The sequence below is a fragment of the Mastigoproctus giganteus genome, chromosome 10, assembly GCF_048544385.1.
Source record: "Mastigoproctus giganteus isolate SK-2022 chromosome 10, ASM4854438v1, whole genome shotgun sequence".
Lineage (NCBI taxonomy): Eukaryota > Metazoa > Arthropoda > Arachnida > Uropygi > Thelyphonidae > Mastigoproctus > Mastigoproctus giganteus.
The window spans coordinates 15027821-15053876 of record NC_143584.1 but is presented as its reverse complement, the minus strand read 5'-3'; the positions used below and the strand labels follow the sequence as shown (position 1 = coordinate 15053876).

The 26056-nt window shown below is 37.0% G+C and overlaps 1 protein-coding gene across 2 annotated transcripts in view; it reads left to right on the top strand.

The window, feature by feature from the left end:
* The first annotated feature begins 5331 nt into the window (after nt 1-5331).
* Nucleotides 5332-26056, top strand: part of LOC150078781 (beta-alanyl-dopamine/carcinine hydrolase-like) — a 51903-nt gene continuing 31178 nt past the window's right edge. Inside the window, exons 1-4 of one of the 2 annotated variants that reach the window (XM_090383345.1) lie at nt 5332-5448; nt 17479-17582; nt 21512-21610; nt 25781-25879. In XM_090383345.1, coding sequence (XP_090239471.1) covers nt 17502-17582; nt 21512-21610; nt 25781-25879 — 279 coding nt within the window. In that variant the 5' untranslated portion in view covers nt 5332-5448; nt 17479-17501. Of the gene's footprint in view, nt 5449-5776; nt 5848-17478; nt 17583-21511; nt 21611-25780; nt 25880-26056 lie in introns of those variants that run through there. The other variant, XM_090383346.1, reaches the window with a different exon arrangement.

Below are 26056 nucleotides of genomic sequence, written 5' to 3'. Positions count from 1 at the left end.
TGAATACATTTCATATACACTGTTCTCAAACTTTTTTTTACCGCCCCTTGTATTGCACAAAGCATCACAACCATTGTTAGTTTTGCATAGTGGATATATTAAATTTTAATAATTTCGCGGATAAAAAACCTGTAGCATCCTTCATCCCATAATTACCATCCTATATTGCTCTGGTGCCACACATTGAAGACCTGCTAATTCCCAGTCCGCCTTTCAGAGAAAAATCTTCGGAATTCGATAATGAATCTGGTGAACATGATAACTGGGATTACTCCTTAGAAGCTTATCCAATGAAGAGCTCAAAACATCTCATATAAATCTACTGGATTCCAGCTGCAAGGATTCCATATAGAGAGAAAAGACAACTTTTGCAAGTTTTTAACTGTTATAGAATTTTAAACAGGTTAAAACTTGCAAAAGTATTAGTCACAGTCCGGAACAGTGGCGTCTTTTCATTGATCAAATAAAATTTGAAAGCCATGTTGCTTCATAATGGGAATGTACACCCGTCGATTCCCATTGTCAGTCTCTGTTCATATCGGCGGCGTTATATTTGCGTTTAGGTAACGCCATACAAAATAACTCTTCATATTTGTATTAGCAGTAACAAATAATGCAAGAAAGCAAGCTTATAAAGCATTAGCCAAGAAAATTCTTCCATCACCTGGTCATCCCCTCTAGCCCATCCTTGAATTTATTCAAACAGCCCACTTACACAACAGATGGAACCTTGTTCCAACAATCAACCATCCACTAGCTGAAGGCAAACTTCGGCATATCTCTCCTGCAACTATCCTTTTTCAGTTCATGCCTCCCTGACATGTGTAATTTGAGAAAGAGGAAGGATGCCATCAGCGCTGAGCTTACTCAATTCATTCAAAGCCTTAAACATCTCAGTCAGAACACTTCACAGGTGCGTAGTTCCCAGACGCTGCAGTTTGCAAAATTGAAGCCTTTATTGGTAAGACCTCCCTTCGTTCCCCTCACTAATCTTGTTGTGTTCTCTGCGCACCAGCAGATTAACATCTTTCCAAACATGAAACCTCCAGAGATTTACAGTATGTAGTATTCAAGATGTGGTGTAACCATTGCCTTATACGATGGGATAATCACCTCCCTGCTAGCTAGCAAAATTCATGTATATCATTGACCAAACTGCATGAGCTGCCCCGACACCTGTTTACATTACTCAGAGAACTGACTGCAGTAAACTGCACAATAACGTACCACACAGTCGGTACGTTAATCACATTAGTCCACGAAGAACAGTGCCCTTTGATGACCACTCTCTGTCTTCTCCTACTGAATCATCTGTTTATTTAAAGCAGTAACTTTCCCATAATATCACACTGCACCAGTTTGTACAGCAGTCTCTTATGCGCATTAGTATCAAAGGCTTTTATCAAGCTTTGATACTGCACATATTAAAGAAGACAACTAATTGTGATGCACATCTTAAATAAGATCATTCATGACCGGTATAAATAGGATGCTTTCAATCTCATGATTCTTTCCAGGCTTAAAGTGGCTTATTATTATTATTGTTATTATTATTATTATTATTATTAGTAGTAGTAGTAGTAGTAGTAACAGTCATTGTGGATATGTGCCCTCCCACGAATTGGCACATAGTGTTACATATGATGGGTAGAAGCAGTGATATATGGAATTTCAATGAGATTGGAAATGTTTCCATCACCAAATGGATTCTTTTCTACCCACTTGCATGAGGATAAATCAATAGTGAAACACGAGGGAAAAAACAACTGGCTAGATTGCACATTGCAGCTACCAACATCTTGTCCAGTGGCCGTTCCACAATGTTTTAAATGTTGTAAGTTCGGCCACACTTCCCATACATGTACACCGACCACATCGGGATGCGGCCACTGCTCCGAGTAGGGCCATGAGTTTATGAGAGAGGACACGTAGGTAAGACATGTCATCTATGAGAGATGACGTGTCCTACCTACTTAAATGCCAAAAAGCACATACCAACTTCGAATCAATTATGGGAACGAGGTTTAAACAACACAACTACGGAGTGCTCAAAAGATATCAGCTAAACGCAGAGAGCCAAAGCAGTGGCTGGGCAGGTCGCCATAAAGGCGGACCAGGAAAACACGGACGTAATCCTGCTTCAAGGACCATATGCACATATGAAACAAATAAGGGGAACCCCCTGTCCTACAATGTGATCTACACTGATGAAGGTACACCCTGGGCAGCTGTTGCTATCTGCAATCCAGAGATTACTGCGACCCGTATTCCACAATTATGTACTATCTGGGCAGCGTGTGCCCATATTGTCACCTCCATCGGCAATCTCTACCTGATCGCTCTCTACTGTAGGCCAGGGGAGGACATCCAACAATCTATAAGATACCTCCAGGCTGTCCGAGCGGAAGTTAACATCCGCTCCCACTATTATCTTTTGTCCAAGACAAAAGATAATAGTGGGAGCGGATGTTAACTTCCGCTCGCCAGCCTGGCACAGCACAGCACAGGACAACCTAAGACCGGCAAGGCACCTCAAACGGCCAGTAACTGGAAAACTATTTATCAAACTTATCAAACTCTACCTACACAGTACAGAACCAACCCTTGAAATACGTTATGGGAAGCTACAATCGACATCACATTAACTATAAGGAACATAACAGAGAATGTCTCAAACTGGGAAGTCCAAAGCGCCTGGACGACATCCTGATCATCGCACCATAGCACACCAAATTGACAGAACCATGACGAGGAGACCTACCATCAGGCTGAAGATGAACAGATTTTCAATAGAAAAAGCAAATTAGCAGCTATTCCAGGAGCAAATTATAGCTATAGCAAATGAACTGAGGGACGATAAACCTGACTGGAAGAGAAACCCAGATATCCTACAAAGAAAAATAACACAAATAATTACAACAGCGGCAGAGGCAGCGATGAGAAGAAAGACCCCGACGTCGGGTGCGAAGCCCTGGTTGACTCCGGAGCTCCAGGGATTGAGGAGAGAAGTCCAAGCAAAAGGAAAAAGTTCCAGCGGGTGAGTAGATCATGGCTGGCTGCGAAGGTGGAGCATCTGCACCAGCGCTATAGGGAAGCCAGGAACAAATACAATGACAGAATAAAAAATAAAAATAAAAAACAAGAGGGCATCTTGGGAACAGCTAGTCTCCACGACTGGGAACACAGACCCCTGGGGAGTGGGTTATAAAATAACTACTAACCAATTCCCCAGGGGAGAGGTTCAAACGGCAACCAAGACGCCACAAGTTACTATAACAACAACCTGGAAGGACTCAACAACTAACATACTGAATACAATTCTACGGGAACCGCCGAGCATGCTGATACCTGATCAACAGATCATCTGTCAGGCAAACGATGCATAAACTATGCAGAAGATGGAACCACAATTTACAATGGAATAAACTTCAAGCTGCAACTGCGCAATTGAGAAACAAAAAATGTCCTGGCCCAGATTTGCTGGAGCCAGAGATTATCAAGAAAGTAGTAGAAATACCCCCAAACCTCCCACTCCAACTATTCAACTGCTGCCTCGTGGCAGGAAAATTTCCAACTAGCTGGAAAACTGCAAACTTCAGGCTGATTATAAAAAATCCAATCAAGAAAACAGATATACCGGACTCCTATAGGCCAATTGCACTACTGTCCACGGTGAGCAAACTGTTCGAAACACTCCTACACATGAGAATTGCTAGCCACTATACTCAGCAAAATTCAGAGATACCCCCAGGGGCTCACATCTGGTGAGTATGGGCTTGGCACACCCAGGGTCCTGAGCTGGATATCACCATTCTTCTCCTTCTTGGTGATTCCTTTCTACGTCTCTCTCTCTCTCTCTCTCTCTCTCTCTCTCTCTCTCGCCTTCTCTCAGGGTAATAGGGAATTTTTTTTTTTTTTTTTTTTTGGCCGGTGCAGCATAAGCCTCAGGTTTCCTTGCACCATAATAATAATAATAATAATAATAATGATAACAACATAACACTACATGACATTCCACTACACACACACACACACTCTTAAATCTCTGGCCTCCACAGAGTACTGTGATGCATAAACAGAGTATACAACGCGGAGATGGGGGGGGAACCCCTCGTGCCGTCAGACAGCTAACACACTTTGCACTTTGTCCAGTGCCAGGAACACTGCGATTAGATGACGCATATACAGTGGTAGAGAATGAAAGGGACTTGGGGGTGGTTGTGCAGGCAGATATGAAGTTCTCTGAGCAGTGCAGACGGGCTGCAAGAGTAGCTCATGGAGTATTGTCAATGATATACAGGAATTTTTCCAGCAGGGATAAGGAGGTGATTATTCCATTGTATAAGGCGATGGTCAGGCCACACCTAGAGTACTGTATACAGGTCTGGAGGCCTCATTTCAAGAAGGATGTAGAGCTGCTGGAACGAGTACAGAGAAGGGCAACAAGATTAGTGAATGGAACAAAGGGGTGTTCTTACGAAGAAAGGCTTAAGTTTTGCAAATTGCAGTGTCTGGAGACTAGGCACCAGCGAGGTGATCTGATAGAGGTGTATAAAGCCTTGAATGGTTTAAGCATGCTCAATGCTGATGGGATTCTTCCTCTAGCTCAGAAAAATCACCTGAGAGGGCATAAATTCAAATTGAGGAAAGACAGATGTAGGATAGACGTGCGGAAATTTGCCTTTAGCCAGCGGGTGGTTGGTTGGCGGAACAGACTTCCATCCCTTGTGGTGGAGGTTGATAGCCTAAATAAGTTTAAGGCTCAGCTGGACAGGTATTTTGAACGAACAGAGGGGTGAAGTGGAAGTGGGTTTTTTTTTTTTTTTTTTTTTTTTTGGCTGATGCTGCATAAGCTTGCTTTCTTGCATCAAATGCCTCTACTAATATGTCGTTGTCGGTCGGACAAATGGTGTTTCCTTTTTGTATCAAACTGATGAAGGGTACGTGTGTGGCAACAACAACAAGAGACGACGGTCTACACATGAAAAGAGTAGCCAGTGCAGAGTACTGAAGGCGATGGTCTGGTCTGGGAAATATTTAGCTATGATACCTTAGTTCCTAAAGTACGTGTTTGACCGCAGAAATCTATCGCACCATCATTGTTGACCATGCACACACTTGAATGTTTCTGCTGCTTCCTGATGGTAATATCATCTTTCAGAAGGATGATCGTAGTGCCATCAGGCCAAACACTAATGGTTGTATGAAGACTCTGAAGATTTCCCTTCCTACAGTCATTCCTTATTGTCCCTGACCTGAACCCCAATGAACATTTGTAGCACGATGCTGAACAGGCTGCCAGACGTGTAGAACTCTCATTCGACTTGGAACAGTTATGTCCACCTTCTCTAAAGGAAGGACGATGAAGATCGGTAGCATGAAGTGGAATAGTCGGTCAGACGTGTACAATTGCCATCCTTCAGTATTGGACAGATAAGCATGGATCTAGTAATAGTATTTCTTATAATATTTTAGTCTTCTTTAAATAAAATGGTGAAAATTAAACGTTAAAATAACCCCGAGAGGAATTTATTTCGACGTTCTTCGTTAATTCCCTCTTTCCATTATTATAACACATAACTACAATTTATTATTTTTATTACAATCATTCAAGCGAATTTTTTTGGCGAGACCAAACTTGATTATTAATTATTAATGGTATAACTATTAAATTAATTAAATGAAAAAATATATATAATCTATATAAATATTTTTTAAAAAATTGCGCAAAAAAATCGATGTTTTTGTTGTAAAGAATTATCTTCAGAAAGAGGAAGTTGTGAGTTATATTGACTAATGCCATAGGGATGCTTTTAATATTTATGTAATGCGAAAATCATTTTTACGGTAAAAGTATTTGTACTTATATATAATCTCGCCGTAATTATTTTTATTCTTTATTTAGAGGGGAAATACATATATATTTTCATATGTATGCTATCATATCATGTTCCTAAGTTTGAAAATGCAGCAAAGTGAGATTTATTCGTGAAGAAATTGAATTGCATTTTTTTTTATCTAATAATGGTCTCCCTGTCACCATCCACATACTATAAATAAGATATTAAAAAAGCCATAAACTGACCCGCAGTTTATGGCTTTTGTATATATTAAGCCATATACACCCACACAAAAGCATATATCAGTGGTTTTCAACCTTTTTTTTAATAGCGGCACCTCTAAGTAATTTATTTTATATTGCGGCAACCCTACTCAATTTTCTGCCTGTTTGATCTCATTCTGTGTGTGTGTGTGTATATATATATATATATATATATATATATATTATATATATTATATAGTAATTTAAGCCCAAATTACGTGGCACCCCTGTTGAAAACCACGCATATATCAATGTGGTGGGGGGGAACACTATTGGTCACACTTGCAATTAGATTTTATTACTTATTCTTTGAGTAAAATCCGACTGAAAGTGTAAAAATCGAGGTGTGAAGATTTCAGCTGTGGCAGAAATTTTAAGATTGATTGTGAATTGGTATCTGTAACTGCTCCATTCCATCGTCTGATTAACATTAAGGTAAGGTTTGCCGTGGTCCCTGTGCTACTATACTTAAAGGGGAAATACAGGCTGGATTCTCATTTGTGCACAGATCAGGAATTCCCGGGGAATTCCTGATCTGTGCACAATTCCCTGTGCAATTCCCGGGGAATTGCACAGGGAATTGCAATCTTTGTGCTTTAATCATAATGTAACAGTAAAAAAAAAAAAAAAAAAAAAAATCCATGTTATTTTAATCATGGAGGAGGGTTGCTTTATCTCCTACCTGGGACTGTCCCCGATTGTTATCAAATATTTCCGTGACCAAGGTTCTTTTTTAATGATATCACATGAACTTACACCATCTCCCCCTCTCTGTGCTGGCACAGAAGTATGCATAAACCCATTGTCTGTGTGTGCTCCGTTGTAATAAAAACGATGAAACACCTGGTTGCATAGGGGCTCACATCTGGTGAGTATGGGCTTGGCATACCCAGAGTCCTGAGCTGGACATCATCTTTCTTGGTGTGATTCCCTTCTATTTTGGGTGCCTCCATAGCCAGGTGGGAAGGAGCAGTAGTGCGTATCACATGCTTCTTGATTAGACCGGGGTTCGAGCCCGTTGCCACCAAATACGGAAGGTGTGGAAAGGTCAGGGAATGACCACCGCATATCCCGGAGCAGTATGGCCTTAGTTGCTAATGCTCCTAAAAACCAAAACAACAACAACCCTTCTACTTTTGACACTCTCTCACTCTCTCTCTCTCTCTCATTGGCACCTCCGTAGCCAGGGTGGGCAGGAGCAGCAGTGCGTAGCACAGCTTCTTGATTAGACCGGGGTTCGAGCCCGTGAGCCACCAAATACAGAGGATGCGGAAAGGTCAGGGAATGACCACCGCATATCTCCTCAGTAATGTGGCCTTAGTTGCTAATGCTCCTAAAAACCAAATAACAACAACTCTCTCTCACTCACTCAGGGTAACTTGAGATTTTTTTTTTTTTTTTTTTGGCTGGTGTAGCATAAGCTTTAGGTTTCCCTGCACCATATAGTTATTAATAATAATAAATATACAGGATAGTCCATAAGTAAGGAAATGTGTTCTGTTACATAAAATAACAGTATTTTAAATATATATATTTTATTATTATTATTATTATTATTAGCCATATGGGTGCAAGGAAGCCTGAGGCTTATGCTGCACCAGCCAAAAAAAAAAAAAAATTCCAAGTTACCCCCCTGTGTGTGTGTGTGTGTGTGTGTGTGAGAGAGAGAGAGAGAGAGAAAAGTAGAAAGGCATCACCAAGAAAGAGAAGAATGATGATATCCAGCTCAGGACCCTGGGTTTGCCAAGCCCATACTCACCAGATGTGAGCCCCCGGGGTTTTTAATTAATGCTAGCAGAATGTAAGGGCATACATAAACTTAAGCCATTTTTGGTCTTTATAAAACTAGTTTTTTGGGTACAGAACAACAAACAGCAAATTCTTTAGAAATGTTTCCAAATTCTTTGGAAAAGAGTATTACAAACCCAAATTCATCTGGGTTTGTAACACTCATGGCCAAAAACCATATAAGAAATTTCAATCTCAATCATCCTTATCCAAACTTTATAGCAAAATTGGATGAAACCTTGTATTTAAGTCATTCATGATTCGTTTTAAGCTTATTTTAGGTATTTTATGTTCTGAACTTTGCTTTCTATGAGGATTTTTTCAAACTTCTTTTGATACTCTCTCTTACGAGTTTCAGATGCAAGGTTGATAGATTGTACATTGTTCCTGACTTCTTCATAATTTGTTTTGCAGTCTTTGTTGTGGGTGATTTATGTCAAAAAATGTCTTGAATCAGTATGCCACTTGACAATTTCAATACTTTCCCTTATTATAAGGCTCATGGTACTTTTTCTATGATCAAATTATTCTGAAACAATAAGAAAATAATTATAAACTTTTTTTCAAATAACTTATGCATATTTACATCAGCAGTTATTCAGAATAGTTTCCTTACTTATGGACCACACTGTATAAACTGAAATATATCTACATTTTGGCTCCAAACTCACTGAACCAGTCTTTTTATTTCTGTTCAGCTTTCTTTATTTACCCATTCCACATTTGGGATCATGTAAAATATATATATATATGTGTGTGTGTGTGTATATATATATACAGAGAATATTTTATTTTGTCATTAAAATAAATTATTTTATAGTTAACAATAAACTACTAATTTAATAAAAAAAATTTCTTGACTGAATGTCTAAGAGTATGACAACCTTTTTCATACTAATTTAATAGTTTAAATTACTGGTAGAGTAATGCAGACATTTTTACTCCTTATTCTTTTTATCAGTTTCTTATTGAATGAAGTATATGTTCAAAGTACAAAGTCTGCTTTCTATGATTAATCTAAAAGATTCTCAGTGTTCTTAGCTTTATACTTCTAGCTGTGGGCTGAACTAGGTATTTTGCTGTGGCTGATATTTTGTTTTTAAATTTAAATTAAGCTAGGATTTAATACTTTATCTTATAGTTAATGCTTAGCCCCTATATACATATATATATATTTAATACTAGCGGACAACTTAAAATTAGTGGTAGCACTTCAAAAATGTTTATAACAGTAAACAATGAAAATCATAATTTTGAAAAACTGCTTTGATAATCAGAATTTTATTATTCACAATAGTTTTTATTGCTTTGCATCACTATAATAATATTGATATATACATTGATTAGGATATTTCAGAATCAATAAATTATTATTTTCTTTTGAGTAGAATGTAGCATTTAGCATTAGTAGGGCATATGATTCAAGAAACCAAGCTTATATAGTATCAGTCAAAAAAAAAAAAAAAACACGCTTCCCATTTCACCCTTCCATTCACTCCAAATGTTTGTCTAGTTCTGCCTTGAACTTATTTAAGTTGCTGACCTCCACTACAACAAATGGAAGTTTGTTCCCACTATCAACCGCTTGCTGGCTAAAGACGAATTTCCGCACATCTAATCTACAATTGTCTTTCCTCAATTTGAATTTATGTCCCGTTAGGTGAGTAATCTGAGCAAGAGGAAGAATCCCATTAGCATTGAGCTTGCTCAGTCCATTCAAGGCCTTATACTCCTGAATTAGTAGATCACCTCACAGGGTCTCCAAAAGCTGCAATTTTCAGAATTGGTATACTCACTGCGGTGAGTATACCAAACAACTATACAGGGAAATTGAGTGGGCCGGTAAATCAAAATGTCTTATAATGGGGGATTTTAACTTTCCAGATATTAACTGGAATTTGCAGGTTAGTCACTCATACACACTAGCAAGACTTTTGTGAATTTATTGGATGACTATTTTCTATAGCAGCATATTAGAGAGGCGACAAGAGGAAGCAGTACTCTTGATCTTGTTATCAGCAGTGATTCTACATGCCTTAAGAATCTGCAGGTAAAAGACCTATGGGGTGGGTCTTTTACAGTGCAGCAATCACAGTGTACTAATGTGGAATTTAATTAAAGACATAACTACTGTCAAGGGTAAAGAGAAGATTTTGGCTTTTGTAAGGGTGACTATAGAGGTCTCAGACAGTTTTTAAATTCTATGCAGTGGTACCAACTGATGATGTTACCAATAGCAAATTCTAAATGGGAAGCTTTCATGGAAGTAATCGTAAAAGCTACTAGGCTTTTCATGGCTTAGACTTAAATGGATGTCAGATGAACTAATGAGACTCATGGCAAAGAAGAAAAATGCATGGGGGTGCATATAAATTGTCAGGCTTCACAGAAGCCTGTGATAGATACAAACTAGTCTGTAATTAAGTCACTAAGGAGGTTAGGCAACCGAAGGCAGATTTTGAGAAATTTTTGGCAAAATATGCAAAAAAAAAAACCCAGCAAAGACTTCTTTATCTTTGCTGTTTTTCTTCTAGAAGGAAGAAGAATCAAATTGTCTGTATTCTGGCATTACTGCTACCCATACACAGTATTGCATTTATCAATGTTAAATCTCAATTTCCACCCTAGGTCTTGTTGCAGTAGTATGCCTTGATTACTGCTATTAATCATCCTGCCTGTTTATCATCTGAAAACTTGGACATTAAGCTTGATATGCTTTCATCAGTATCATTAATAAATATCAGTATCAATGCTGAACTCCTTAGAGTTCAGCATTAAGGAACCATAAAGGACTCCACTAATAACTTTAGCTCAAGAAGAGCAGTGCCCATTAATAACCTCCCTCTGTCTTCTCCCACTTGACTATCCCTTTATCCATAGCAAAATGTGTCTGTAATGCCACACCTTGCAATTTATACAGCAGAAATTTGTACCCTACTCAAATTTGCGCTAAAAAAATTAGACAAACATTTGGAATGAATGGATCAGTGAAATGCTATTTTTTTTTTTTTTTGTCTTATGCTGTGTAAGCTTGCTTTCTTGCATCATGTGCCTCTACTAATGCTAAAGGCTCATTTTCCAGGCTGCTGCATGTTTCAATACAAGCAGCATAAGAATCAATTTCATCTTTTCTTGGGGTTGCTGTTAAACTCTTAGTAGTTTCTCATGTAAAGAGTGTCAAAAGCTTTACTGAAATTCAAGTATATGTGATGTCATATTTATTTTTTGCAACACTTTTGTTACTGCTTCACAGTAACTAATCAAATTGGTCAAACGTGATTGACATATAACTGAAATCTTCTCAAGGCTACATTACTTATTTTAACTACTGACTCCATTATTTTCCCTGGAACAGAAGTCAAGCTTATGGTCTGTATTCTCACCCTTTGATCTCCTTTTGTAAATAAGAGACATTTGCTCATCTCCAATATGTAGGGACCTCTCCAGGATCCAAGAACATTCTTATAATGTTGGCTATGGATTTTCTTTCCTCTTTTATTGTTTCTTTTAATATAATTTGGTATACACATGTGAATGTACATGCAGGATATTTGTTCATTTTGTCAGCAACCTGAACATTATCATCAATAGTTATTTCATTTATATTCAGGGGAGCAGTGTGTTTCATCCCTTTCCTTCTAGTGTTAGCACAAGCAAAGATCTGTGAGGATTTTGATTTTCCAGTAACAATCTGGAAACTTAAAAATTTCCTCAGAGATTTACATTCATCATTTTGCCTATAACAGACTTCTACTCTCATTTTTGTTTTCTCAGTGCTTAAGTCACACCAATCTGACTCAGGTTTTTGCTCTGGTGAATTTTCTGAAAGAATGTTTCTGCTTAGCAGTTCAGGTACACAATAAGATTCCTTTTACTATAACTTGAGTCACAGGTTAAAGAAGCAATGCAGGGTCATCTAGACAAGACTGCAGTTATAGTTCAGACACAGAAAATCTTGCCTGACCAATTTGATTGGATACTACTACAATGTGGTCACAAAGAAACTGGACGCAAAAAATAATTTTGATATCATACACTTGGATTTCAGGAAAGCTTTTGATACTGTTGTGCATAAAAGACTGCTGTACAAATTGGAGCAGTATGGCATTAAGGGCAAGTTGTTGCTATGAATAAAAGGATGGTTGAGTGGGAGAAGACAGACAGTGGTAATTAATGGACACTACTCTTCGTGGACTAATGTCATTAGTGGAGTCCTCCAGGGTTCGGTACTGAGCCCATTCCCTTTTTCTATATTTATCAACGATATCGATGAAGGTATATTAGGCTTAATGTCCAAGTTTGCAGATGATACAAAGGTTGGCAGAGTGTTAATGACAGTAATGACTGTATACTATTGCATCTAGAAAATTTTGGCAGATGAGCTGAGAAGTGGCGACTGAAGTTTAACATTAACAAATGCAAAGTACTGCATATGGGTAGCAGTAATCCCAGAGTAACGTACCAAATGTGCGGTACTCCACTCAGGGTTGTGGAGAATGAAAAAGACCTGAGGGTACTTATGCAGTCAGATATGAAATTTTTAGAGCAGTGCAGACAGGATGCCAGAGCAGCTCATGGAGTCTTGTCAGTGATATACAGGAACTTTTCTAGCTGAGATAAGGAGGTGATTATTGGTGAGGGGAACAAAGGTGTTCCCCTCACCAATGAGGTGATCTGATTGAGGTCTATAAGGCTTTGAATGGTTTGAGCAAGCTCAATACTAGCATTAGCATTAGCAGAGGCATATGATGCAAGAAAGCAAGCTTATTCAGCATCAGCCAAAAAAAAAAAAAAAACCACTCCCATTTCACCCCTCCGTTCGTTCGAAATACCTGTCCAGTTGAGCTTTAAATTTGTTTAGGCTATCAACTTCAACAACAAGTGATGGAAGTCGGTTCCACCAACCAACCACCCGCTGGCCAAAGGCAAATTTCCGCACATCTATCCGACATCCGTCCTTCCTCAATTTGAATTTATGCCCTCTGAGGTGATTATTCTGAGAAAGATGAAGAATCCCATTGGCATTGAGCATGCTCAAACCATTCAAAGCCTTATACACCTCTATCAGATCACCTCGCCGGTGCCTAGTCTCCAAACTCTGTAATTTGCAAAACTTAAGCCTTTCTTCGTAAGAGCAACCCTTTGTTCCATTTACTAATCTTGTTGCCCTTCTCTGTACCCGTTCGGGCGCCTCCGTAGCCAGGTGGGAAGGAGCAGCAGTGCGTAACACACGCTTCTTGATTAGACCGGGGTTCGAGCCCGTCACCACCAAATACGGAGGATGCGGAAAGGTCATTCAGGGAATAACCACCGCATATCCCGGAGCAATATGGCCTTAGTTGCTAATGCTCCTAAAAACCAAATAACAAACAAACAAACAAACTGTACCCGTTCCAGCAGCTCTACATCCTTCTTGAAATGAGGCCTCCAGACCTGTATACAGTACTCAAGATGTGGCCTTACCATTGCCTTATACAAGGGAATAATCACCTCCTTATCCCTGCTAGAAAAATTCCTGTATATCATTGACAAGACACCATGAGCTACTCTTGCAGCTCGTCTGCACTGCTCAGAGAACTTCATATCTGCCTGCACAATTACCCCCAGGTCCTTTTCATTCTCCACCACTGTCAGTGTAGTACCGCAGAGTTGATACGTTGCTCTGGGGTTACTGTTTCCCATATGCAGCACTTTACATTTGTCGATGTTAAACCTCATTTGCCACCTCTCAGCCCATCTGTTCAACCTTTCCAGATCCTGTTGCAGCAGCATAGCGTCAGTATTGTCCTTAATGACCCTGCCAACCTTTGTATCATCTGCAAACTTGGACATTAAACTTGATATCCCATCATCAATATCATTCATAAACACCGAAAACAACAACGGACCCAACACTGAACCTTGAGGAACTCCACTAATAACATTAGTCCACGTTGAGCAGTGTCCATTGATTACCACTCTCTGTCTTCTGCCACTCAACCATCCCCTTATCCATAGCAGCAATTTGCCTCCAATGCCACACTGCTCCAATTTGTGCAGCAGTCTTCCATGTGCAACAGTATCAAAAGCCTTTCTAAGATCCAAATATATAATATCAAAGTTATTCCCTGCATCTAGTTCTTTTGTGACTACATCATAGTATCCAATCAAATTGGTCAGGCAAGACCTGCCCTTAACAAAACCATGCTGCGTCTGAGCTATAACTGAATTCTTGTCTAGATGATCCTGCAGTGCTTCTTTAACCAGTACCTCCATTAATTTACCTGGAACAGAAGTTAAACTAACAGGTCTATAATTACTTGTGTCAGCCTTTGATCCTCCTTTGTGAATTGGGGTTACATTTGCACATCTCCAGTCTATGGGTACCTCCCCTGAGTCCAAAGAAGCTCTCATAATTATGGCTAGGGGTTTGCATACTTCCTTTGCTGCCTCCTTTAATATAACTGGATAGATCCCATCCACCCCAGGTGCCTTTTTTATGTTTATCCTCAACAATCTCTCCTCCACTTTCCTCTCAGTTATTACAAAATCATCCAGCTCACTGCCAATGTTTACTTTACCTACATCATTCTCCTTCCTGAATAACTCCTCATGCGTGAATGTAGATGCAAAATACTCGTTTAGATTGTTAGCCACCTGAGCAGGATCCTCAACTATTGAACCATCAATATCCAGTGGACCAATCTGATTCATCCCTTTCCTTTTCGAGTTCAAGTATGTAAAGAACTCTTTTCTGTTTTTCTTTGCATCCTTTGCCAAGGATTTTTCATAGTCTGCCTTTGCCTGCCTAATCTCCTTTGTGACTTGGTTACAGACCAACTTATATCTATCATAGGCTTCCATGTCACCCATTAATTTGTATGTATCCCATGCATTTTTCTTCTCTGCCACATGTCTCATTAGTTCATCTGACAACCATTTAGGCCTAAACCTTGAACAATATTTCTTAGTTGGTATGTAAAGCCTGGTAGCCTCCAAGATTAGTTCCTTGAATGCTTCCCATTTTGAGTTTGCTGTTGGTAACATCATCAGTTGGTCCCACTGTATAGAATTTAAATACTGTCTCAGACCATCATAGTCGCCTTTACGAAAACAAAAACCCTTCCCTTTACCTCTGATGGTAGTTACCTCCTTGAGTAAATCCCACTTCAACACACTGTGATCACTGCCACCTAGTGGTTCATTTATCTGCAGGTTCTTAATGCATGAAGAATCACTACTGATAATCAGATCAAGAGTATTGCTCCCTCTTGTTGCCTCACGAACATGCTGATGTAGAAAACAATCATCCAATAAATCCACAAAAGCCTTGCTAGTGTGCGAGTGACCAACCCACAAATTCCAGTCAATATCTGGGAAATTAAAGTCCCCCATTATAAGACTCTCTGATTTACTGGCCCACTCTATTTCCCTGTACAATATCTTATTATACTCATCAGAGTCATTAGGCCTATAGCACACTCCTACTCTCAATTTTGATTTCCCTATGCTTATGTCACACCAAACTGACTCGACACTGCCCTGTCCATCGATGTCGACTGGCTTCACTTCCTTGGACTTTATGTGTTTCTTAATTAATAGCATAACCCCTCCTCCCCTCCTGTCCTGTCTATCCTTTCTATACACATTGTATTCCCCAAATTCCAGTTCCGCATTACTTATATCTGTATGACACCACGTCTCTGATATCCCAACAATATCTGCCTTTGATGTTTTGAGCAATACCTCAAATTCATCAAATTTATTTACCAAACTCCTAGCATTGGTGTACACGCAGGTATACATGCACCTGTTTCTATTCTTAGCTACCCTAACACAACCCATGTGTTTACTTGTACCGCAATGACTCCCAGCAGTCTCTGAAATATCCTGCATCTTGTTTTTCAGACTTCTGCTCATTTCAGTAGAAGCAGTGCAAGAATCACTTCCACCTCTGCCACTGGCTACTGTTAATCTATTAGTCCTTGTATCCCCCCCAACTAGCAGTTTTCCGACCCACCTAACACTGCCTCGACAGCATCAGCAAAAATTCTTGCACCCTTTCTATTTAAGTGTATCCCATCCCTGTAGAAGCAATCTCTCCTGTTAACAAGTACAGTCCAGGCTGAAAAAAATTCTACCCCTTGAGCCTTGCACAATCCCTCCAGGGCCGAATTGATCGACAAGGCTCTCATCATATACTCCCTCCTATCGTGTCTGGGCAGAATTGCAGACACTTTCAAGTTCAACCCTAATTCACGGCTTTTTTTCAACAGTGACCTGTACTTGCTAAGTAATTCCGCCGGTCTCCTACTCTTAATATCATTAGTGCCAACGTGTACAACTATATCACCTTTTGTGCCCTTAAAAGATGATATCCGCTCTACAACGTCATCAACCTTTGCCCCTGGCAGACATACCCTGGTCCTATTCCACCTATCCTTTTTACAAAGTATGTTACTTACTGATGGGATTCGTCCTGTTGCTCTGATTGCACACTTGAGGAGGCATAAATTCAAATTGAGGAAAGGTAGTTGCAGAATGATGTACGGAAATTTGCCTTTAGCCGGTGAGTGGTTGATTGCTGGAAAAAGCTTCCCTCTGTCATTGTTGGAAGTTGATAGCTTAAATAGATTCAAGGAAGAACTGGACAAACTTTTGGAGTGATTGAATTGATGAAATGGGAATGGGTTTTTTTTTAGGCTGATGCTGTATAAGCTTGCATTATCTGTCACTACTAATGCTAACTCTATTTCCCCAATTCCATATTTATTATTATTATTAATATCCATATGATGCAAGGAAGCCTGAGGCTTATGCTGCACTAGGGGGAAAAAAAAAGTTCCCGAGTAACCCTGTGAGAGAGTGAGAGAGAGAGAGAGAGAGAGAGAGAGAGAGAGAGAGAGAGAGAGAGAGAGAGTCAAAAGTAGAAGGGAATCACCAAGAAAGAGAAGAATGATGATATCCAGCTCAGGACCCTGGGTGTGCCAAGCCCAAGCAGTTTTTGCAACTGTATCTTGTGATTTTTGTGACTGTTTATCATTTGATGGAAAGAGATCCACTCTTCATAACCAGTCATTTATGTAGATTGAATAAATCCATGTAGCTTATTGATTAACTACTTTAACAGTACCAGAACTTTCAGTTACTGTATGTTGCTCCTTAAAAAAAGGGTTTCCATAAATTTTACAGGTTTTTTCCCTTTATTCATTTTTGTGCTCTGAAAATTGTGTATTTGTGAGCTACTAAGATTGCTGTCACTGCTTGTTGAAAGGAGGCAGGAAGAAATTTCACATAAAAAATTCAAAATATTGAAATTAATTAATGTGGAATGGAGAAGAGGGATAGACTAGCATATTCCATATTGGTAGCTCAATTTGTATAGGTTGCAATGTTGACTCCCACTGCCCTTGATATGTCAGTGAATAAATAAAGTATGGTGAAGGTCGAATCTGCATCACTTTGTTCTAAAGGAATATATATTAAAGTTAGCCATTGAACACAGTTTATAAACTTTGCTCTGTACAATACTGGTGTATGCTTGCTACTATGTATACATGGATAAATGTTTAACATTCTTTCACAAACTATGATATATTTTTTTTCAGGTATTGAATTTAGCTATTTGAGAATGTCAGATGTACTGAAACCTCCGAGTAGTCTTCCTGTAATATACGTGAGAGGAAACCACAGTGAAGTTGGATTTCAGATAGTAAGTTGGAGAATTCAGTTTGTACTTTTTAGGAATATTAGCAAAAAAATTCATTGCAGATCGACTTCATCAGTAATTGTTTTGTGGTGCACATATCAGTATGCATTATTAAATTTTCTTCATTTTTACAAATGCAAAGTAGTGTTTTCTCCCTTATTAATTCATAGTGCACATATTATTATGCTGTAACACTCTGCTCTGTAGATTAACTATACTTTCTGATATGAAACGAGTAGTGGTTCACAAATATCAGGATAGCTAATACATTTTCTGAAAATAATATAAAAGTTCAAACCAAGAAACAAAATAGTGTAAAAATATTTTGTTTTTGTCATGTATTGACTGTAAGACAAGTTAGTTAATGTATGTTGTGCTCTACATTCGTGTGTTACCAAATAATAAAATTGCATGATTTATAACAAAAACATTAGCATAAAGCATATGCACAATTAGTACAACTTTTGTGCACAACTGAAAAAATTTTCTTTCTTTGCATGTCACATTGCCTATTCTTTTCCTTCAACCAATGCATGGTACTAAGCTACAATATACAATGTACGGATAGCTATATGATATGTATAAAAAAAAAAAAAAAAAAAATATATATATATATATATATATATATATATATTATAATAATAATAATAATAATAATAATTGCTGGATTTCTGTTGGTGTGATTTTAATGACATTTGGAATTGCCTGACAAATCTTTTTAAAGGACCCAAATATAAAATTATAGAAAATCCACACATTGGGAATTGAGTTGTTGCCTGTAGATGGACATGGTGAAGACTATAGGTTGATTATGCATATTTGCTAATGTGCCTAATAAAGACACGCACAAGTAATGCTTATTAATTGTTTCTAATAGTCATTAACTACATCTTTTTGAAAGGTTCATTTGAAGTAATGTTATTATTAGCATTACCATAAGCATAAGGCTTTGAATTGAGCAAAGCTCAATTCAAAGCCTTAAACACCTCAATCAAATCACCTCACAGATGCCTAGTCTCCAGATGCTGAAGTTTGCAGAACTGACGCCTTTCTTTGTAAGAGAACCCTTTGTTCCACTCACAAATCTCATAGCCTTTCTCTGTACTCATTCCAGCAGCTTTACATCCTTCCTAAAATGAGGCTACGAGACCTGTATGTAGTACTCAAGATGTGGGACTTGACCATTGCCTTATAAAATGGGATAATCACCTCCTTATCCCTTGTTGCAAAATTCCTGTATATATCATGACAAAACAGCATGAGCTGTCCTGACAGTCTGTCTGGATTACTCAGAGAACTTCATATCTGACAGCACAATTACCGCCAGGTCTTTTTCATTTTTCACTAGCCTGCGTGTAGTACTACAGAGTTGGTATGTTACTCTGGAGTTACTGCTGACATGCAGTACTTTACATTTATCAATTGATATATCTTACCCCATCTGCCTAACTTTTCTAGATCCTGTTGCAGTCGCATACTGTCATTACTGTCATTAACCATTCTGCCAACCTTTGTATCATCTGCAAACTTGGGCATTAAACATATGCCTTCATCAGTATCATTGATAAATATAGAAAACAACAATGGGCCCGACATTGAATCCTGGGGACCTCCATTAATAACATTAGTCCACAATGAGCAGTGTTCATCGATTATCATTCTCTGTCATCTCCCACTCGACCATCCCTTTATCCATCGGGATGAGGGGATGGTTGAGTGACAATTCAAAATTATTTTTTGCATTCAATAAAAACTCTTCAATAAAATAATTCTTTAATATTTAAATTTTATAATAAAAAATTTAATAATATTTTATTATAAACTTTTTTATTAAAAAAATGTATACAGTTTGCAGTCCATTAAGAAAAGATGAACTATGTATATATATATTTTTTTTATGAAAACCCCAAACACGAGAGGTATTCGAACATATAGTACTTAGTACTGTGCTTGGGTTGGAGGTTGAGAAGACGAAAGAAGATGTTTGTTGACATTAGACTTGAACTTCTGTAGACTGTAATTTTCAGGAAATACGTATGAAGGAAAGTTGTTCCAGAAAACAGCAATTGAATGAATAAATGAGGAATATGAAAAGTTGGTTCTGTGAGTTTGAAGTTGGACAGTAAATGGATGTTGGCTGGTGGCGGCACGTGTTCAGACTGTTTTGAAAGAGGGAGCGGGAACTATAGAAGCCAATTCAGAAGAACAGTGCCCATGGAAGTATCTGTAGAAAAGGCATGCAGCAGCAACAGTACGTCTATGAGACAGCGAATGGAGAGACTCTGTTAGAGAGGAGTTATTAATTAACCTAACTGCCCTCTTCTGAATGGAATCTAGAAGCCTGAGAGAGGTTTTGGGGACACTGCCCCAGATGTGGGAACAATATTCCATGGTAGGGCGGGTTTGCAATTTGTACAGAGTGAACAGCTGTTTGGAAGAAAAGTAACGCTGAGAGAGAAAGAGAAAACCAAGTTTTTTAGATGCAGAGGAAACAATATTTGTAATGTGCTTGTGCTAAGAGAGAGAGAGATTAGAAGTCAGGGTAATCCCCAAAAGAGATATATCATTTTGCCTAGAAATCGGAGTGTTACCAAAGACAAGCATAGGAGCAGAAGAATCCTTTTTGTGAGATATAAGACAAGACTGAGTTTTATAAGGATTGAAATCAACTAAGTTGTCTTTGCCCCACTGGAGAATTACCTGGAGATCGGAATTTAAGGAATTGGTAGTGGATATTCAAGAAGTTGAAGATATATTATTATAAACAATATATTATAAACAAATATAAGCTATACGGTGCAAGAAAGCCTGAGGCTTATGCTGCAGAGAGAGAGAGAACAGGAGTCAGAAGTAGAAGGGAATCACCAGGAAAGAGAAGAATGATGATATTCAGCTCAGGACCCTGGGTGTGCCAAGCCCATACTCACCAGGTGTGAGCCCTTGGGATTGACTGAGCAGGGCAAGGTTTCTCAAAATGGAAAGTGGAATGCAATGTGCTGTCTTCGGCAAAACTGTGGATAGGATTTCCAGTCAATGGAAGAAGGTCATTAATATACAAGAGGAAAAGAGTGGGGGGAAAGAACTGAACTTGGCAGAATTTAAAAAAAAAAAACCATAATCTTTTTCCAGAAATTAAAAATAAAATTTATGCCAGTCAGGTGTAGCTCTGTTCCACCATGTTTGTTCGCAATAATTAGGGATGCCATGACTGCAGGGTTAAGGGAATCATAATACTTCCTGACCAAACTTAATAAAAATCGAAATACTCAATAAAATTCCCATTTTGAAATTCACACTGTAAAGTATTTAACACTTTTAGGCTCTTTCTTACTAATTTTTTTATTGCTTACTGTTCCTACAAGATGATGGCAGAGTCTAGAAAAAATCACATGCATGCACATAGACTCTAGTACAATGTAATGCATCAGGCACATGTTGATGAAAGCAGAGAAAAACGAACAAAGGATAACACATAACTTCCATATTCATAAAATAATTACTTTAAAAGCTAAATATACTGCTTATTTTAATTAAGAATTGGAATTTAACAATACATATGTATGAACAATCTTCTCATCATCAACCATTCGAAAAAAGTATCTTACAGTTCTTCTATTTCATGTTGTTCAGTTCTCTTCAAAGAGGAAAATAATTTCTCCAGTACAAAGTTTGACTGTACAGTGAATGTTTAAATGATCATTGTTCTTGGTTGGGTACAGTCATAACAGTGTCCTTTAATACCTACATTAGAAAAGGTAGATTACGTGTGAAAGAACCTATAAAGATGGGGGAGGTGGAATAGTTTTTAAATAATGTTGAGTGTGAATTATGTTGAGTCTTTTTAAAATAATGACTATAAATTAAAACTAAAATTAGATTTTATTTCTAAAAATATCCAAATATCTATATATAACTATAGTTTTTCTACATAGGGTCGAACCTTTAAGTCAATGATTCAAGATTATGTTAATGGATCATCAGATTTAAATAACAATTTGATTCCAAGGTATAAAACAAAGAAAGGAGAGCAGGTGAGTGAATATTTATAATTAACTATATGTGACACATTCAAAGTTGTACAGAACAGTGCAGGTACTACTAGTTTAAAATTTCATTAATTTCCATATTTTTACTTTATAGTTGTAAAAAGAATCAAAACTTTGCTTTTGATTTCTTTCCTCTTATTAAAAAGCTGACCAACTGACCTCTGAATATCATTGCTATAATGATTAATGACCTTGTTTAAATATTGAGGAACTCAATGTTATATATGTTTCTGGAAAACAGGTTAAGTGAAATGATATTAAGTGAACTGGTTTTATCATGAATGTAATGTTATAATTGAGGATTGTGTTCTCAGCCAAACCAGTTGGGTAACATATTTTTCATACAAATACAGCCAAAAATTTGTGATAAGAAAGTACACTTAGTTCAAAACTGTGCTAGTGAATGGAATAAATATACAGGAATGAATCTGTCACATAACACTGCTCATACAAAAGCTTGCTGATATGACTTTTTCTCCTGACATGTGCTTTCGGGTTTTTGGATTTGTAACCTTTAATACTAAAAGATAAATGATTTAATACAATTAAAATATGATGGACAAAAAAGATTTTGTGCTAGAGGCTCCATCTCACCCACAATGCACCAGCATTCAAAACAACCAACAAATGTACCAAATAAAAAAAAGTAAAAAATAAATAAATAAATAACCTAATATAGAAAAATACCTGGATATTCTAAGATAACCAACAGAAGGGAACATACTTTGCTTATCGAGTTTCCCCTAGAAAACCAAGGTTTTCCAGCAAGGAAAAAAATGTGGAAAAGAAGGAAAAAACTGGTGCTGGCCTCAAGCCTACTGACTACAGATAGAAATAAAACCTTATCTCTAAGGAATTTACTGAAAAAACTTCAGATACAAATAATGAACATATAAATGCCAAACTTGAAAATATATGCCACAAAAGACACAAGATTATCGGAACAAGCTATGTGATGTGCACTTTTGTATGATTCTAAAAATTATCTTTTTCCATTTAAGTGCAGTATAGTACTATTTGAATATAAAGTACACTTGCTACATTGAAATATGATAAAACTTTTGGAAATTTAATGAAATTTAAAACAAATTATATGCCATACGTTCGCATAAAATAATAAAAATACTCTGGGGGTCCCCAGATGGGAACACATAACATAGCTTATGCCAATGGAAATATTCAAAACATTAAGTAATGTTGAACAAGGCACTCCTGCATTTAAAAAAATATATAGTAAATTTTTTTGCTATAAATTTTATTAAATTTATAGCAAAAATAATAATAAAAAATAAAATTTAAAACATGTTAAGTATTAATAACCCAATTAAAAACCCCCATTTTTCCTTAAAAATAATAAACTTTTTTGCTAATGTGTGCCAGAGGACAATCATATGGTGTTTTTTTTTACTGCACAGCAATGAACGAGCATAGGAAAGAAAGAATACAGCTGTCATTTTAAGAATATTAGGACTGAGATAAATGAAAATTATTAGGACACAGCCATAAAAAATACGTAGCTTTATGTATTTGTCAGTATTATTATTATTATTATTATTATTATTAGCCATATAGTGCAAGGAAGCCTGAGGCTTATGCTGCACCAGCTAAAAAAATTTCCAAGTTACCCTGAGAGAGAGAGAGAGAGAGAAGGGAATCACCAAGAAAGAGAAGAATGATGATATCCAGCTCAGGACCCTGGGTGTGCCAAGCCCATACTCACCAGATGTGAGCCCCTTTTTTGTAAATTTTGTGCCTCTTTAGCATCTTCTCCTGTATAAGACAACCAATGGAGTTGGTTGTCTTATACAGGAGGAACAAAATCACCATCAGTGATAAGACCTAGGTCCATCATGTGACATGATGGATCTAGATCTTATGAGTCAAAAGTGGACTCCATGATGTGGGAGCACACTAACCAAAAAAACATTAAAAAGTCTCATCAGTAAAACCAGATTTATGTTTGAAAGTGTCAATTTTACACTATGAAATGTAATTTTATGACCACAGTTCAGCAGTAGAAGACTTTCTCTTGCTACCAGTCATGATAGCAAGCCTTTTCTTTAGCAAAAGCTCTTAACACTCCCAGTGTATAATGCAATTTAAACCAATTAGCTATTGATTGAATAAAGTAGTTAACCATTTAGCTACTTTATTGAATAAAGTAGTTAACCATTTAACTATTTTATTCAGTATTCCACGGTGTCTAACATTGTCAGAGTTTTGTGTCTTACAATAGTCATTGTCTCCATTATAAAAGGTATGAAGGTTAGTTAGCTTCAGATTTCTGTTGAAAAATAAGAGAAGATACAAATAAATGAAAAATAAATAAATAAAAACTAACTCTTCTCCCAAGCATTGTGCCCCCTCAGTGTATTCCTCTGATGTTCCCAGTTTTTCCAACTCCAAATTCAGACTTCCTGTGTGTATCTTATATGTAAATTGCACGTATAAGGGACAATAAACCAAGTTTCGGGATTTGAAGAAAAAAGAAAAGTACCTTTGAAAGAGACTAGTTTATTCTTTTCCTTGCTCCAAAGCTAATTAAAGCTTTTGAGCAAGAGAATAATAAACTTTTATAGAGTTCTCCAGTCTGTGTTGTAAACTGAACATCCTGACCAAGAAGTGTCAGGATGGCATATTCATTGCACATTGAGGCTTCTGCAAAGAAATTATGAATTGTAAAAGCTTGAATAAAAACATTGGTGCAAATAAAATAATGCAGCAATTTAGTGAGCGTGATACATTAAGTATAAGTACGCATAGGCATTGCTTGAACTTACTCTCTTCTCGTAGTGCTTTTTTGCAGTAACATCTTGTTTAATACTGTATTAATTAAAACTTTTTATTATGACTTTAAGTATATTAATTAAATATATTAAATTTAATTATTTAAATATTATAAATTATATTAAAATAATTCATAATATTTTAAATTAACTTTATGATTGTGGTATGTATTCTCTCAATGGCACATTGTTTTATTATTCTTAATTTATTTTATAATTTAATTATAATAAATTACTTTGTAATTTATTTAATTATAATTTGTAAATTAATTAGTTGTCTCAGTTATCTATTAAATTTGTGTATTGCTTTCCTTAATTATTAAATAACTTGTAAATTTAAATTTTAATTCTCCTCTTTGAACATCATGGCACTATTTTTTCAGGACTGCACTGGAAGGGTGAAAGGCATCATCAGTTTTATTATCTTGTGAAAACATTATCATCTAGCGGCTCCCATTTTGTAAGTCATCAGATGATAATGCCTTCACAAATGTTTGCATGATGGTAACAAAATGCCCACTGCTGATTGTCTCATTAAAGAAGGTAATGTAGAATCTCATTTGCTAATTTACATGCCAGTCTCTAACTTGTGCTATTTTTCTGCAAATTCTTTGCCAGTGGCCCAGTCTTCTAAAGCAACTTCCCAAAATGATTTTTTTTTATTTGGACTGGGCTTCATTCTTGTACTTAACAATTTTTACTGAAAGAAACATTATTTAGTAGGTCGCATTTCATTTAGAATACACTGTATTATTTTTATTTTATTTGTTTATGAAAAAAGATACTTTTAGTACTAATTTCCAGCTCCAAGCAATTATTTTGCAGTTGGACCTAAAAACCCTGGAGCCAGCTCTGATTTGAAAATGCAAAAGGATTGTCCACCTGTCTCTGTCTGTGGGTCATAAAGATAACACCACATTTCATCTCCTGTTACTATGGTTTTTAGAAATCCTGGATCATGTTTTCTAATTTCAACCAGCTCCTTTAAAAATTCAGCTCTTATTTCCATTTGATCTGCTGTTAAAAACTTGGGAACAAAAAGTTACATAATAAATATCCTTTTTTGTGTGTAAAATATCGGATATGGAAGCTTGGCAACTACCATACCATATTCTGGTGTGAGAGAATGTCTTCAGTTCTTATTTTGACTTGGGAGAGAAGTTTGTCATTTGTTGATGTGCAAGGTCTCCTTGCACATCAAATACACCTTGCTTCATCCCCAATGATTGTCTGTTCATTTTTGAAGTACTTGTACCCTTAAAATAACCTAAATTAAAATTGTTGCTGTCTATAATATTTCGTTTTTTTAAAATGTTTTAAGCAGCCAAAATGGAAAAAACTTTCTAATTTATTACCGATCCTATTTCAGGTGTATCAGATGACTGTAAAAGCTGTAGAGAATACATTTCCACAGTATCTAGAAGAATTAAAAGGCATTAGTGTTGGGGCTGAGGTGCCATTTTACAAGGTAAATGTATTTCACTATATCATCTATAGTCACTATTTAGCATTGTATACTACCCATATAATCTGAAATGTGCAATATAAGAGATCACCAAATTGATGGAGTAATCTTACCACTGCTGTAAGATGAGCCTCCTGAATATGTTGCCTACCAGACTATTTCAAATTTTTATTTTTAATG